At 48.8% G+C, this 16604-nt stretch overlaps 1 protein-coding gene across 3 annotated transcripts in view; it reads left to right on the top strand.

Annotated features, from left to right (window-relative positions):
- The window catches only part of DSCAM (DS cell adhesion molecule), a 673153-nt gene that overhangs the window by 116245 nt on the left and 540304 nt on the right, over nt 1–16604 (top strand). For all 3 annotated transcript variants that reach the window (XM_073668460.1, XM_073668459.1, XM_073668461.1), the window contains exon 3: nt 11498–11635. In XM_073668460.1, the coding sequence (XP_073524561.1) occupies nt 11498–11635 (138 nt within the window). The remainder of the gene's footprint in view (nt 1–11497; nt 11636–16604) is intronic.

Here is a 16604-nt window from a genome sequence, read left to right as displayed (position 1 = left end):
ACCAAATGTTTTAATTGTCACGGCTGCATGATTTGCTGCCATTTCTTGATATTGATATGAGGTATTGTGATGTTTTAATATAGTAATATGACTGTTTCGCAGTTTTACAGTAGAAAATGTGTTGGAGTAAGGTCACCTGGGTAGGTAAAGATTAGGAAGAAGGCCAGCCCTGCAGTGGGGAAGAGTTTTGGGAACAAAAGGAGGGGGGGGGGGGGTGCTTCCTGGTTAGTAGTTACACTGACGAGCAAAAGAGTAGCAATGTTTTGAACTTTTGACTTTCATGCTCCATATCTTACCATCCACTACTGCTTTGAACGCAAGACTACCATCTTGGCTATTTCATACATAAATTTGACTTGCAACTATTTAGCATATGATTAGTTATGCAGATTCTTCCATTGTCACTGCATTGTTACTGTTTTGCTCATAGGGTTCCTTCAACCCTACCCACAAGTGTTCGATTTGGTTGAGGTCTGGGGACTTTGGGGCCAATCCAGCGCCTCTACTTCATTGTCATTGAACCATTTCTTTGCCAATGTCGACGTATGCTTTGAGTCGTTGTCCTGCTGGATCACTATGTCGTCCTCTTCATACCCATAGTACTCGAGTGTACGAAATAACTCGTCGTGTAGGATACTCACATATAGCTCAGCATTAAGACCACCATCAATCCTGGTCAAGTATCCAACGCCTTTGGCTGTGAAACCTCATATCATCAGGCTTCCTCCTCCAAACTTGACAAATTCTTCAATTTCTCGATCCATTATCCCTTTTTTCCCTTGTTTCTTCCAGACCCGTTTGCACCCATCAGAGCCTAGTCTATTGACTTTCGTCTCATCGCTCCAAATCACCCGTTTCCAATCTTCTATTGTTCACTTTTTCTACTTTTTTGCAAACTCGAGCCGACACTTGTTATGATGATATTGAAGTCGAGGCTTCTTCATCTTTTTTCAGGCCACCATTCCAGACTTGTGTAACATGCGTTGCACGGTGCTTGCATGGACGTCTGTGATCTCACTATTACGAAGCATTCGAGCCTCCTTCACTGCCGAGTTTGTCGCACCAGAACGGATAGACCTTGTGATGAGTTGACTTGTTGACTCTGATATTTTGCCTGGATGTCCACCTCTTGGCTTTTGAATGGATGGACCGACTTAATTTCGTATTCTTCCAACTGTCATGGCGCTCACATGATGAAGTTTGGCAATTTTCTTAGCTGAGAGACTCTCGCTATGGATGAGCTGGATGATGCTGTTTCTCTTTTCTTGGAAAATCTTCTTCATGGCTGTCCATTGATTCGAACCAGTGACCTTTCGCTTGGGAATCAACCTAATAACACACTGAGCTATTAGGCAATGTGAGAACAGGTTGTATTTTGTAGTATACAGGAAGAAAATAATTTTTCCACCACCAGGAGCAAAACAGTAACAATGCAGTGACATGACAATAATCTGCATATCTAATCATATGTTAAATAATTGCAAGTCAAATTTTTGCATGAGATAGCCAAGATGATTGTCCATAAAATGATGGTTCTCACTTTCGAAGCCGCAGTGGATGGTGAAATATGGAGCCTGAAAGTCAAAAGTTCAAAATATTGTTACTCTTTTGCTCACCAGTGTATTTATTGAGTAGTTAGTTACAGAGGAAAGTAAGAAGATAGACTGCAGATTGAGTGTATATGGAAGTAAGTCAAGATCGAAAGCCTAATAACTGGATTAAAGATGTGACCGTTTGGATCGTAAATATGTCCAGAACATCCTTGAGGCCTGCGGAGCAGACAGAAAGAAGAGCTCAGCAGCGTCTGGGAGCCCAGGAAAGTATAGCTGTTGGTTTGAGGGGACCCCGAGACAGCAAAGGAGAAGTTTAGAGCTGAGGCACGTGTAGTCCGGACTTGGGAGTGTAGTGAAAGAAGACTGGACTTGCCTAGCCTGGGCACGGGTACTGCGCAGAGGTGAGCTGTGGAACAGAAGAAAGATAGCAGAAGTGGAGGAAGTCATCTATGCCATATATTTGAAATGCTTCTTGCAAAATATGTGTTGCTGCATGTATCTTCTAAGACTATGCCTCTGTGCAAAAATAGATGTGATGAATGCGTGGTCTACCTGCTACCGAAGGTATATAAGTTTTATCATGTTCAACCAGAAAAGTCATTTTTATTTATACTCTGGACTTTATGGGGTTCCTGTATGATTGGTTATATGCGGCCATAGAGGGAAACACGCAGCCTAGGATCGTGACAGAACACCTCTGCCCATCTGACCCTTACATTTGTATGGGTGGCTTTAATGGAAACAAGTCCAACTGGTACTGTAAGTCCTAATGTGATATCTGCATGGAGAATCCACATTATTGCCGTCCCTAAATGTCTAAGAAGAAAAAAAACTTGTAAGGAAGATTCACTTTATAACAACAAGTTTATTGCATTCCAGAACTAAAATATAGATATTTTTTAATACCTAAAAAAAGAAATAGATTTCTGTTTCTTTTAATGTCCTTTAGTCATGTGATGTTTTTCCATCTTCTCAGACAGAAAGTCAAATTTTTTCCTGTGATCAAAGAACAATGCATTGTGGGAGGTCACTTGCCAGGTCACATGACTTCCTGTGGAATGGAGATGAATCACTTATAGATTCCAAAAAGGAATTGTCAGAATCCCAACTCTTTCCAGGTGGATCATGTCGGGGAAGTAAAAAAAGAGTCTGAAGTCACAATTCATTAAAGGCTACCTGTCACCTCGGAAAACGTTATTTATCTGCACATATGAGGCTAATCTGCAGGTGAATAGCGTTACTGAAAGCGCAGCTACTGGGAGAAAACTGACTTTTTTTCCCCTGGGAGCAGCCGGTCTTTCAGTCCTGTGGGCGTGCCCAGAGCGGCTACAGTCACTGCTCACAACACCGTTCACATTATGGTGAGCGGTGACTATAAGCACGCCGACTTTTTGACTGACAGCACACTCTGCACATACTGTATGTGCTGCCGAGCCGGCTGTCAATAAAACTGCCGGGCATTTTTACAGCTCTGGGCAAGCCCTTATGACTGAAAGCCACTTTGAAGAAGGTGGCCAGGAAGCATTGTAACACTATTTACCTGCAGATTAACCCTATATCTGCAGGTATATAGTGTTTTCCTAGTTGACAGATTCCCTTTAAAAAGTGGCGTTTTACACAGGGAGCTCTAGAGTAATAGCCCTCTAATTCATTAGGAGGCGTGTGTCTCCTTAATTAATTCGACTCCTCTTTCAATTGCCGTGCACCACCACCAGAAACATTTCTCTTGTGATTTATACCACCTTGATGATTTTGTCTGGCGCATTTGGCCACTCCCCATCCTGCCCATGCTCCGCCCACTTTTCTTAAAGTAGACCGCCAAAAGTACCAACATTTTTGTGCAACTTCAAATTGCGCAAATGACGCGCCCCTGGGCCTGTGTCGCGCTGCGTTGCGCACGCGGGAGCTTACCCGGAGCCGGATCTCTTGAGGGTTGTAGTCTCGTGGCGGTGACCCGGTCCGTGCCCAGGGAGTCAAACTGAGCGGCGATGTAACAGCGGTAGATGTAGGACGACTACGCCACCCGTTGAATGCAGCTATGGAGCTGCCGCTGCAGGACAGTCCGCTGAGGCAGCGTAGATGGTATAACCCCCAACGGGAGGGGTATGGCCTCAGGGCAGCAGATGTGGATGATGGGGGTAGCAGGAACCACTCAGAGACGGTGCGGTGGGATTCAGGGTCTTTACTGGTAACAACGATAGACCCTCCCGGAGTACTTGCTAGTGAACGGGGCCTGGTCAGTCCTTGAGCAGATGGGATCTCCGCTGGCCAGGCGGAGTTGTAGGCCTCCCAAACTGACTGTACTCTTCTGGCTACCTTGCTAGAAGCGGATATAAGTAGCCCACGTCCCTGAGTGTACCGTGTGGTGCTCACCCGTATGGCCGGTGACTCGGGGCCTTCTAATGGCTTCCGCTCCACGATGGCGGTGCTGGTCCCACGCGTGTGACCGTGCCTTCGGGTTTCTGGGCCTGAGGACCTGAAATCCCCTGCCGGTCGGCTTCTGCTGCTGGGTAAGAGTTAGTCCCCACAGCCTCGGACGCCGGGTCCGGTAAGAAAGCTTCTCAGTCAGGGCGAGCTCTGCAGCTGCCAGCCCCTGACTCGTAGTAGTATTGCTTCTGCTGTTTCTTGTCTCTACTCTCCTTGACTGCTAACCCTGCTTCAGCCCCGGGTTTATATAGGGGAAGTTCTTCCCCTCCCAAGACTGGGCAGGAGGTGTGGCATGCACAGGATCCCTGACCAAAGGACCTCCCACCTGCTCTCAGACATAACATTACATTACTGTGGAAACCAGACCCCTGGGGTGCCACATTCCCCCCTAGTAAAATTTAGTACTCCGGGACTAAACACATTTTAGAAAAACATAACAAGATATAACAATAACAATACAATAAGAAACACATAAAGGTGGTCACGGCATGTCCGTAACCGGGTGCAGTCTTTGAAGAAAGCAAGGTGTCCATTTCACCAAAACAGGGAGACGTAACCAGGTAGGGGTCTGTCCTACCCCGAGTCCTTAACAGTCTCTAGTCCATCCTGGGTTACGCTCCAACTATGTACAAGGATTCCCGGTAAATCCACCAAGGATTCCTAAAAATAACTGGAAACACAAAATTATACACAAGCAACAATACACAGATAAACATAAATAAAACAATTTATACACTTCAAATCCTCCAGCGTGCGGGTAACTGGCCTCTAGTGGCCCTAGTGGACCTACGGAGCTGACTGTCTGGCCCTGAACTACAGGGTGTAGGAGCTGTCAAGGGTAAACTGGGCAGCTGTCTACCGGCTCTTTGTCTCACTAGGGGTACGGCAGGCTCACTATAAGCAGAGGGTTGATCCTCCTGTTCTGCTTGTGTGGAGTCTTCTGCCTCCTGGACCGGCTGTTCTTCCAGCTCTACCTGTTGCTCCGTAGGTACTTGGGATGCTGGTTGGAGGAAGGTGAGTACGGGTACCACAACTGCACCATTGACTTGAGTCCAAGACCGAGGGAAGTCCCCGATCACAGTACTAACCATATCTTCCCTTTCCTCTACGGGTCGATGGTCTTCTTGTTCCTCTTCAGGGTTCCTCAGTTGTTCGGGACACTTCTTCAGGTGGTCCCGGGATACAATGGCTGTGGTTTCCCCTCCGTCTTTACTGATGGTACAAACCTTCGGGTTCTCGTGGCTTGAGGGCAGTACGGTGTACGGGTCCTTCTCCCACTGGTCGTCCAACTTGTGGAGCCGTCTCTTCCTCTTCAAGACCTGCTCTCCGGGTACCAGGGGAACAGCGGGAGCATACTGGTTGTAAGTTTTCTCTTGTCTTTCCCTAGCCTGACAGAGACTTCGCTCCACGCTCTCCTGTACTCTCCGGTACTGCTGCTGCCTCTTTGTGTCCCAGTCTGTTTCTGGTGAAGTGTCCTCGGGTGTCAGGACTCCCATTTCCAGGTCAACAGGTAACTTACCAGGTCTTGCCCTCATTAGGTAAGCCGGGGTACAGTTGGTGGAACCTACCGGGATGTGGTTGTATAGGTCCACCAGATCGGGCAACTTCTCAGGCCACAGACTGCGTTCTTCCAGGGGCAACGTTTTTAGAAGATCCATTACCACCTGGTTCATTTTCTCACAAAGTCCATTAGTTTGCGGATGGTAGGGTGTCGTCCTTATCTTCCGGCAGCCATACAGATTGCAGAATTCCTGGAAGACCTCCGCTTCAAAGGCAGGTCCCTGGTCCGTCAGCACTTGGTCCGGGTACCCGTGTGGACGGCAAAAGTGCTGCTGGAAGGCTCTAGCTGCTGTTTGAGCCGTTAAGTCCTTGACGGGGACGACAACCAGAAATCGGGAGTAATGATCCACGATGGTTAACGCGTAGACGTAGCCACTTCTGCTTGGGGTCAGTTTTACATGATCCAAGGCTACCAGTTCCAACGGTTGCCGGGTGACGATGGACTGCAGGGGAGTCTTCTGGCTGGCACGGTCCTTCCTTCTCAGGTTGCACGGGCCACAGTCTCTGCACAACTTCTCGATGGTTCCCCTCATGCCTACCCAGTGGAACCGCTCGCGCAGCAGGAACTCCAGCTTCTTCCACCCGAAGTGTCCAGCTCCGTTGTGGTATGCCTCCATCACCATGGCTGCGTCTCTTCGTGGCACCACTACTAGCCAGAGTAATTCATGCGTCCGGGAGTTAACCATTCTGCGGCACAACTTCCCTTTGTAAAGGAACAGTCGACTCTTCTCTGCCCATAGTTGTTTGGCTTCCTCCGGAGCGTCTGGTTCAAGGCGAGCCTCCGGCCGAGTCAGCATCTCCTTCACCAGTCGGACGGCAGGGTCGCTGTCTTGCGTTTCCGCCCAGTTGTAGTGGGGTAAGGGGTTCAACGTAGCAGCCTGCTTACTCCTTACCCGGTGGGAATACTGGATAGTCCCATGACGGTGGAACGCAGGGAGTTCAACTTCTTCCAGTCCCTCCGGATCTTCTCCTCCGTCCGGCAGGTTGGGCATCCTGGACAGGGCGTCCGCGTTGGTATTGGAGCGTCCTGCCCGGTATTTGATTGTGAACTCGTAGTTGGACAGACGGGCCATCCACCTCTGCTCCAGGGCACCGAGTCTTGCCGTATCCAGGTGTGTCAACGGGTTGTTATCCGTGTACACGGTGAACCGGGAAGAAGCGAGGTAATGCTTAAAGCGCTCGGTGACTGCCCATACTACGACCAGGAACTCTAGCTTAAATGAGCTGTAATTCTCGGGGTTCCTTTCGGTGGGTCGCAGTTTTCGGCTGGCGTAGGCGATTACTCGTTCCTTCCCCTGCTGGATCTGGGACAGTACGGCTCCTAGCCCGATGTTACTGGCGTCGGTGTAGAGGATAAAGGGCTGGCTATAATCCGGGTACGCCAGGATTTCGTCCCCCGTGAGGGCCATCTTCAGCTGGCGGAAGGACTCTTCTTCCAGCTCCTCCCATTTGAAGGGCGGCTTCTGGTTCTTGGCCTTCCGGGACTGGCCTATCAGGAGGTCCTGCATAGGTGCTGCCTTTTTGGTGAAACCGGGAATAAACCTTCGGTAGTAGCCTACCAACCCGAGGAACTGCCGCACTTCTTTTACGCTGGAGGGGCTTGGCCATTCCTTAATTGCGGTGATCTTATCAGGGTCGGGAGCCACTCCGTCAGCGCTCACCACGTGTCCCAGGTACTGCACCTTTGGTTTCAGGAGGTGACACTTGGAGGGTTTCACCTTTAGGCCGTAACTTGCCAGAGCTTCGAACACTTCCGCCAGGTGTTTCAGGTGGTCCTCATACGTCTTGGAATATACGATGACATCGTCCAGGTACAACAGGACCGTCTCGAAGTTTCTGTGGCCCAGACAACACTCCATTAGTCGTTGGAAGGTTCCCGGTGCGTTGCAGAGTCCGAACGGCATGCAGGTGAACTCGCTAAGTCCCATCGGGGTGGTGAATGCGGTCTTCTCCCGGTCCGCCTCTGCTACAGGAACCTGCCAATACCCGCTAGTGAGATCCAAGGTAGAGAAGAAGTTAGCAGATCTTAAAGCAGCCAATGACTCCTCTATCCTTGGTAAGGGGTACGCATCCTTGTGTGTGATACGATTGATTTTCCGGTAATCTACACACATCCTCATGGTGTTGTCTTTCTTTCGGACTAAGACTAGTGGAGCTGCCCAGGGGCTACAGCTATCCCTGATCACCCCAGCCTCCTTCATGTCTCTAAGCATCCCCTTGGCGTGTTGGTAGTGGGCAGGGGGTACGGGTCGATACCTCTCTTTTATAGGAGGATGGTCTCCCGTGGGGATGTGGTGTTCTACCCCCTTGACTCGCCCGAAGTCTAACGGGTGTTTACTGAACACTCTCTCGTACTCCTGAACCACCCGATAGACTCCTTGTTTCTGGTGTGCGGGAGTGGAGTCAGTACCCAGATGTAGTTGCTGACACCAGTCCTCCATGTTTTTCTTAGAGCCGTTACCTTCCTCCGGGTGAGATGGAGGCAAGGGTTCCACAGATTGTATAGAATTTTGGTTAATGGTATATAATTTGGCTAGCGTGGCATACCGGGGCAGGTACACTTCCCTCTCCCCGATATTTATTATGCGAACGGGCACCCTCCCATGGCGTACATCAACCACCCCCCGTGCTGTCAAAATGGTGGGCCTACTGTCCGAGTAAACTGGTTCTACCATTGCCTGGTAATCTCTACCTCTCAGACCAATAGCTGCCCGGCACCAAATCATCATTTCACTTTTTGGGGGCATGGCAATAGGAAAAGGGTCACACATTCTTACGCTACCAATCTCACCGCCGGAGAGTTCCACCTGTTGCCGTCGCATCAGTGCCCGGATCTCTTTCTGGAGCACCCGCTGCTCGCCGGAGCTGGCGTTCTTGGCAACCTGCTGTAAAAGGAAAATCACCTCTGCAAGACAATTTTCAATTACATTAGTTCCTAGAGTTATTTTTGGGTGACTCTCATGTTTGTCAATATCTACAATGATCAGTCCCTGTGCTGCCAGTTCGACTCTACCGATTTTGATGGTCACCTCTTTAAATCCGATCTGTGGCACGGGCTGGCCATTGCTGGCGATGATACTCAAGTCGTCGTCAGGGTAGCGGGTAATATCCGAGTCATTCCAGTACTGCTTAAAGAGCACGTACGGGATGGTGGTGACCTGTGACCCGGTGTCCAGTAGGGCACTCATGGGAATGCCATCCAGTACCACAGGCAAGACTGGACGTCCTCCCACATATCTGTCGCGCCAGTTCGATGGGCCTGGTGATCTTTTTCCTGGGGGTTGGCCCTCTACCCCAGGTTGTGCCCGTTTAAAGAACAGTACCTTGCCATATGTCCAGGTTGATTGCAGCGGCGGCAGATGGGTCGTCCGTCCTCGCTGTATCGGTCACTGGGTCTTCCTCTGGCCGGTGGGGTCCTCCTTGGTCGACGCCACGGGATGTCCTCCGGTCCGGATGCCAGCTGGATCTTCCCTGGGGTGGAAGCCTGTAAAGACTGCACAGTTCGGGTTAGCGCAGCAACGCTCTTAGCTAGCTCTTGGACCTGATGGTGTAGGTCTGGAGCCGGGTCATTGTCCAAAGCCTGCGCATCAGCTCCCACAGGCCCTGCCGACAAGGGCGCCGCCTCCTGGTGGTAAGTGATAGCAGGGCGCTTGTGGGTCACAACGCCACCCGGTGCCGGTTCTCGGAGCACCCGGATGGCTCTGTCCTTGAACTGTGCAAAGCCCAGATGGGGATCCTGTAAGGCCATTGCCCGCAACTGGGTTCGGTGGGTATTACAATACAGTCCCTCTATAAACTGTTCGGTCAACAGCCTGTCCTCGTTTCCCACTCCATCAGGGTCGGTCTGCTTAATGGCCCTCAGGGCCTCTTGTAGGTTTAGTGCATAGTCCCTTATACTCTCATGCGCTCGCTGCTTGCACCCGTAGAATCTAAGCTTAATCTCGGCTGAGGTGCGGGTATCAAAGGTGTCCTTCAGCCGGGTTAGTATCCCTGCGACAGTCTTCTTCCCAGGTGGCCAGGATTTTACTTCTCTTTTGGCTGCCCCGGTTAGTTGGGCCACCAGGATGCTCACTTTTTGCTCTTCTGTGAGGGGGTACACCTGGAAGAGGCTATCCAGCTTTTCTCTAAAGTCATGCAGGGTATGTGACTCCCCTGAGTACTGGGGTAGCCAAGCTGCTCCCGGGATATAGGGCATGGTGAAGGGCATAACTGCAGAAGCGGTAGCGCTGGCGGGGGTTGAGGCAGTGAAGCTCTCCTCCGTATCCGACATCTTCCTCCCCCCTAGTGGACCGTGGCCTACCTTGCGATGATCCTCTTCCGTAGGCCGCGGCTCCGCAGTGGATCGTCAGGGTTGAGGACCTTCCGTCGCGCTCCTGTGACGTCGGCGTCTGCTGGGCTCCTTCCAGGACCTTACGCAACGTCCGGACGTGAGGCGGGGCTTCAGTTCTCGCGCGCTTTCGGAGTCCACGCCCCTCTTCTTCCCGCGCGGCGTCCTCAAGATGGCGTCCAATGGCGGGAAAACTCCACGGATGGCGGGAAGAAGGCAGAAGATGGCGCCGGATGGCGGGAAACTTCACCACAGGTAAGTTTGGAAAGTCTCTTTTTCAGGCACGCAGTACCCGGTGGTTGCGGGCACGAAATCCTGCCGACTACGCCAAAGTTGACGCGCCCCTGGGCCTGTGTCGCGCTGCGTTGCGCACGCGGGAGCTTACCCGGAGCCGGATCTCTTGAGGGTTGTAGTCTCGTGGCGGTGACCCGGTCCGTGCCCAGGGAGTCAAACTGAGCGGCGATGTAACAGCGGTAGATGTAGGACGACTACGCCACCCGTTGAATGCAGCTATGGAGCTGCCGCTGCAGGACAGTCCGCTGAGGCCGGTGGATGGATGGTGCAGCGTAGATGGTATAACCCCCAACGGGAGGGGTATGGCCTCAGGGCAGCAGATGTGGATGATGGGGGTATCAGGAACCACTCAGAGACGGTGCGGTGTAATTCAGGGTCTTTACTGGTAACAACGATAGACCCTCCCGGAGTACTTGCTAGTGAACGGGGCCTGGTCAGTCCTTGAGCAGATGGGATCTCCCCTGGCCAGGCGGAGTTGTAGGCCTCCCAAACTGACTGTACTCTTCTGGCTACCTTGCTAGAAGCGGATATAAGTAGCCCACGTCCCTGAGTGTACCGTGTGGTGCTCACCCGTATGGCCGGTGACTCGGGGCCTTCTAATGGCTTCCGCTCCACGATGGCGGTGCTGGTCCCACGCGTGTGACCGTGCCTTCGGGTTTCTGGGCCTGAGGACCTGAAATCCCCTGCCGGTCGGCTTCTGCTGCTGGGTAAGAGTTAGTCCCCACAGCCTCGGACGCCGGGTCCGGTAAGAAAGCTTCTCAGTCAGGGCGAGCTCTGCAGCTGCCAGCCCCTGACTCGTAGTAGTATTGCTTCTGCTGTTTCTTGTCTCTACTCTCCTTGACTGCTAACCCTGCTTCAGCCCCGGGTTTATATAGGGGAAGTTCTTCCCCTCCCAAGACTGGGCAGGAGGTGTGGCATGCACAGGATCCCTGACCAAAGGACCTCCCACCTGCTCTCAGACATAACATTACATTACTGTGGAAACCAGACCCCTGGGGTGCCACACAAACATTTTTGCAAACTTTTAAGCAGTTTTATACAAGAATTCTTGCAAAAACTGCTTGATGTATCTGGCCCATCGGTCCTTATTTATGCAGCATGATTTTGCCGTCATTAGAAACTTCAGTATAATGTAAAGATCGTCAATGGAGCAGAGTAACAAGTCACTGCAGACTATACAGTAGTAGTTCTGTAGTCTGTAACCACGGAGACACATAAGTCTGCATAGAAGCTGTGTACACAAAATGATAATTTTTGATGGTTATTTTCTTATTTGACAACCTATTAATTTAAAAAAAGAAAATTAACAATTTTTAATTTTGTGCTTTCTGTTTAGTTTTACGGGAAGCCTATACGGTCCGAGTGGAGGACCAGAAAGCCATGAGAGGCGGTGCAGCAGTTTTCAAGTGCATTATTTCTTCCCCGGTGGAGGCCTATGTCTCGTGGGAGAAGGACACAGTCTCACTTGTCTCAGGTAGGTCATCCTTAATATCTTCTACTAGTTTGGGGACTTATTTCCTGGGTTTTCCTGCAGATTGTAAAGTCTTTGGTCACATCTGTTGATGTGGAGGACGTGCTGCAGAGACGTTGCGTCTGTGATTAATACCTTCTGCATTCCTGTAATTAGGTTTTTGTCTCTCAGGGTTACTTTGTGTTTATGTCTTTGTTGTGCTGTTTGTGCTGAGCTCGTTCATTTCTTACTATGAGAAAGAAAAGACCTTGCAATAACATGACCAAACTTAAAATCATCAAAATATTGCTACCCTGATTTTCTAATGGGTGGATAGGTTACGATATTTGATGCCATAATGCACAACTGCAAGGATAGGCTGTAATCTCAGTGATGTCACTAGTTGGGATACAGCGATAAACTGATTTATTAGTGATGTCATGAGGTTCCTGTACTGTGTAACAGTGTAGGAATGGGCTGCATTTTCAGTAAGGTCACTAGTTCTCAGTGATGTCATAGGTGCCAGTGGTAAAAAGATAGATAGCTTCACAGTGATATCATTACATAGTATTAAGAGGATAGACTATTTCTCAGTGATGTCATAGGTTACAAGTAGTAATCAATAGGATGTTTCTCAGTGTTATTAGGTCATAATAGAGAATGTATACACTGATTTTTCAGTGATTTTATCATTGCCTAGTAGGAAAAAGATCGATTGTTTCTCAGTGATGTCATCAGTTACTGGTAGTAAAAGGATATGCTCTTTATCAGTGATGTCATCAAGTCATAATAGTGAAAGAATACACTGCTTTCTCAGTGTCATTATTGCCTAGTATTAAAGGAATAGGCTGTTTCTCAGTGATGTCATTAGGTACTAGCAGTAAAACTATCAATTTTTCTCAGTGATGTCATCAAGTACTAGCTGATTTTTCTCAGTGATGTCACCGTTACTATTAATAAAAGATAGGATGTTTCTTAGTGTTGTCATCCGGTACTAGTAGTAAAAGATAGGCTGCATGCTCAGTGATGTCATCAGGGCTTAGGTGTGCAGAGATAGGTCCCTTTTTTTTGTGTGATTGTAATGCAACAATTCTCTGCTTTGTCAGTGATGTCATGTCAGGCACCCGTGGAACACGGATATGTTGCTTTATTAGTTATGTCATCAGGTCCTACTACTGCTGCAGGGATAGGCCACAGTCTGCGTGATGTCATCTCCTAATGGTGCAGGGATAGGTCACATTCTAAGTGATGTCATCTCCTAGTGGTGCAGGGATAGGCCACATTCTGAGTGATGTCATCTCCTAGTGGTGCAGGGATAGGCCACATTCTGAGTGATGTCATCTCCTAGTGGTGCAGGGATAGGCCACATTCTGAGTGATGTCATCTCCTAGTGGTGCAGGGATAGGCCACATTCTGAGTGATGTCATCTCCTAGTGGTGCAGGGATAGGCCACATTCTGAGTGATGTCATCTCCTAGTGGTGCAGGGATAGGCCACATTCTAAGTGATGTCATCTCCTAGTGGTGCAGGGATAGGCCACATTCTAAGTGATGTCATCTCCTAGTGGTGCAGGGATAGGCCACATTCTAAGTGATGTCATCTCCTAGTGGTGAGGGATAGGCCACATTCTAAGTGATGTCATCTCCTAGTGGTGCAGGGATAGGCCACATTCTAAGTGATGTCATCTCCTAGTGGTGCAGGGATAGGCCACATTCTAAGTGATGTCATCTCCTAGTGGTGCAGGGATAGGCCACATTCTGAGTGATGTCATCTAGTGGTGCAGGGATAGGCCACATTCTGAGTGATGTAGTTTCCTAGTGGTACAGGGATAGGCCACATTCTGAGTGATGTCATCTCCTAGTGGTACAGGGATAGGCCACATTCTGAGTGATGTCATCTCCTAGTGGTGCAGGGATAGGCCACATTCTGAGTGATGTCATCTCCTAGTGGTGCAGGGATAGGCCACATTCTGAGTGATGTCATCTCCTAGTGGTGCAGGGATAGGCCACATTCTGAGTGATGTCATCTCCTAGTGGTGCAGGGATAGGCCACATTCTAAGTGATGTCATCTCCTAGTGGTGCAGGGATAGGCCACATTCTAAGTGATGTCATCTCCTAGTGGTGCAGGGATAGGCCACATTCTAAGTGATGTCATCTCCTAGTGGTGAGGGATAGGCCACATTCTAAGTGATGTCATCTCCTAGTGGTGCAGGGATAGGCCACATTCTAAGTGATGTCATCTCCTAGTGGTGCAGGGATAGGCCACATTCTAAGTGATGTCATCTCCTAGTGGTGCAGGGATAGGCCACATTCTGAGTGATGTCATCTAGTGGTGCAGGGATAGGCCACATTCTGAGTGATGTAGTTTCCTAGTGGTACAGGGATAGGCCACATTCTGAGTGATGTCATCTCCTAGTGGTACAGGGATAGGCCACATTCTGAGTGATGTCATCTCCTAGTGGTGCAGGGATAGGCCACATTCTGAGTGATGTTATCTCCTAGTGGAGAGGGATAGGCCACATTCTAAGTGATGTCATCTCCTAGTGGTGAAGGATAGGCCACATTCTGAGTGATGTCATCTCCTAGTGGTGCAGGGATAGGCCACATTCTAAGTGATGTCATCTCCTAGTGGTGCAGGGATAGGCCACATTCTAAGTGATGTCATCTCCTAGTAGTGCAGGGATAGGCCACATTCTGAGTAATGTCATCTCCTAGTGGTGCAGGGATAGCACACATTCTGAGTGATGTCATCTCCTAGTGGGGCAGGGATAGGCCACATCCTGAGTGATGTCATCTCCTAGTGGTGCAGGGATAGGCCACATTCTGAGTGATGTCATCTCCTAGTGGTGCAGGGATAGGCCACATTCTGAGTGATGCCATCTCCTAGTGGTGCAAGGATAGGCCACATTCTAAGTGATGTCATCTAGTGGAGCAGGGATAGGCCACATTCTGAGTGATGTAATCTCCTAGTGGTGAGGGATAGGCCACATTCTGAGTGATGTCATCTCCTAGAGGTGCAGGGATAGGCCACATTCTGAGTGATGCCATCTCCTAGTCGTGCAAGGATAGGCCACATTCTAAGTGATGTCATCTAGTGGTGCAGGGATAGGCCACATTCTGAGTGATGTCATCTCCTAGTGGTGCAGGGATAGGCCACATTCTAAGTGATGTCATCTCCTAGTAGTGCAGGGATAGGCCACATTCTGAGTGATGTCATCTCCTAGTGGTGCAGGGATAGCACACATTCAGAGTGATGTCATCTCCTAGTGGGGCAGGGATAGGCCACATCCTGAGTGATGTCATCTCCTAGTGGTGCAGGGATAGGCCACATTCTGAGTGATGTCATCTCCTAGTGGTGCAGGGATAGGCCACATTCTGAGTGATGTCATCTCCTAGTGGTGCAAGGATAGGCCACATTCTAAGTGATGTCATCTCCTAGTGGTGCAGGGATAGGCCACATTCTGATTGATGTCATCAGGTCCCATTACTGCACGTGGGATTTTGGGATCTAATGCAATACTAGGCTACATCCTCAGTGATGTTATTGTGTCCCGGCTGCTGAAGACTTAGTGATATCATAGAGGCCCATGCTAGGCTACATTTTTATTGATGTCACTAGGATCAGATGCAATTGTAGGCTCTATTGTCAGTGATGTCATCTAATCCTAGTAGCCGTGATGTCACTAATTGACTGCATTCTTATTAATATCACTGTTTTACTGATATAATGTTGTCGTTCTAGTCTGTGACTGATGTGCAGCGCAGACAATAAATGTATAGACCAAAAAACCATTACCAGCATCGAAGTGGCGTCACAAATCAGCATTACCACAAGCCACAATGCAAAAGTCTGATTTTTTTTTTTTCTTGTCGGCAATGTGGATTAGGGAGATAGATGATGGTGGATACTGATAATGTCAGGTTGCTAAGCAACAAGGTGACTTCTAGTATTTTCTTTTATAACGGGTGATTCCTGCAGATAAAACATGAAATACATGGAAAAAAAAATAAAGGGAATTGTTTTCTTTATTTTTTTTTTTCCAGGGCACAGGTGAGATTAGTGCAGAGCAAAGGGGAGAACATACTTAGATAATGATGAGATGTAAATTATTTTTTATTGTCTACAGGTTCGTTATAGCATAAGATAAATACTCCCTTTTGGGTCTGCGGGGGCCGTACTTAATATGGCATATGGATCCGCCCCCTTAGATCCTGTAATAGTAATAACATATTGTATGACACATTTGTTCGGAGTGTTATACCTCCTACCCTAGCCCCCGATATATTATTACAGTGCCCTCCTTCAGATATAGCCGCCGCCACCATCTTGACGGCTGAAACGCCATGTCAGTAATGTAGCTCTTTATATAATATGGACTTTATCATTCTTTTAAGTTTACACTGAAGCCATCATGCTGCTGTATCTGTATTTCTTCCATGACACCACTAAGTTGTTTTTTTTTTAAGTTTTTTAAAGAAAAGCAGCTCCTGGCTGCAATCTTGATTGCAGAGATCAATGTCTTCTGATAATGTCCCATGATGCCGTGCCCAGTGTCATATAGGGAGGTGAGGCTAGATTGCATTTCATAAGAAGACATGGTGGTGTAGCATGCCTTAATTGTGAGTAGAACGATAGAGAGATATACAAATTATGGCACAGGAGAGGTGACTGACTGCGCAGTGCGCAGCATCAAGCGTGTCACATGCAGCGTGCAAAATGCAGCGACAACAGCAGAATTCACACCACGGAGCGCATACTGTATGTGGTTAAGGGGACAGAATTCATTAAAAACACTATATTATAATTGTACCAATATTTTCAAAAGGTCATTCTGGATTAGGAACACATGGCTTCTTTCTTTAAAAAAGCAAATGGACTAAGCTGCAATATTGAACGCAATGTGCGGCATGACATGGAAGAAGGCCGCTATGTTTCTCTAATACTAAAAAAACAGTTTAAAGGGAATCTATCAGCAGGTTTTTTCTATGTAATC

Source organism: Phyllobates terribilis, unplaced genomic scaffold (genome assembly GCF_046119375.1).
Source record: "Phyllobates terribilis strain yellow unplaced genomic scaffold, ASM4611937v1 Scaffold_2__4_contigs__length_985480577, whole genome shotgun sequence".
NCBI lineage: Eukaryota > Metazoa > Chordata > Amphibia > Anura > Dendrobatidae > Phyllobates > Phyllobates terribilis.
Note: the sequence above shows the minus strand (reverse complement) of the source record. Positions and strands in the feature narration are given on the sequence as shown.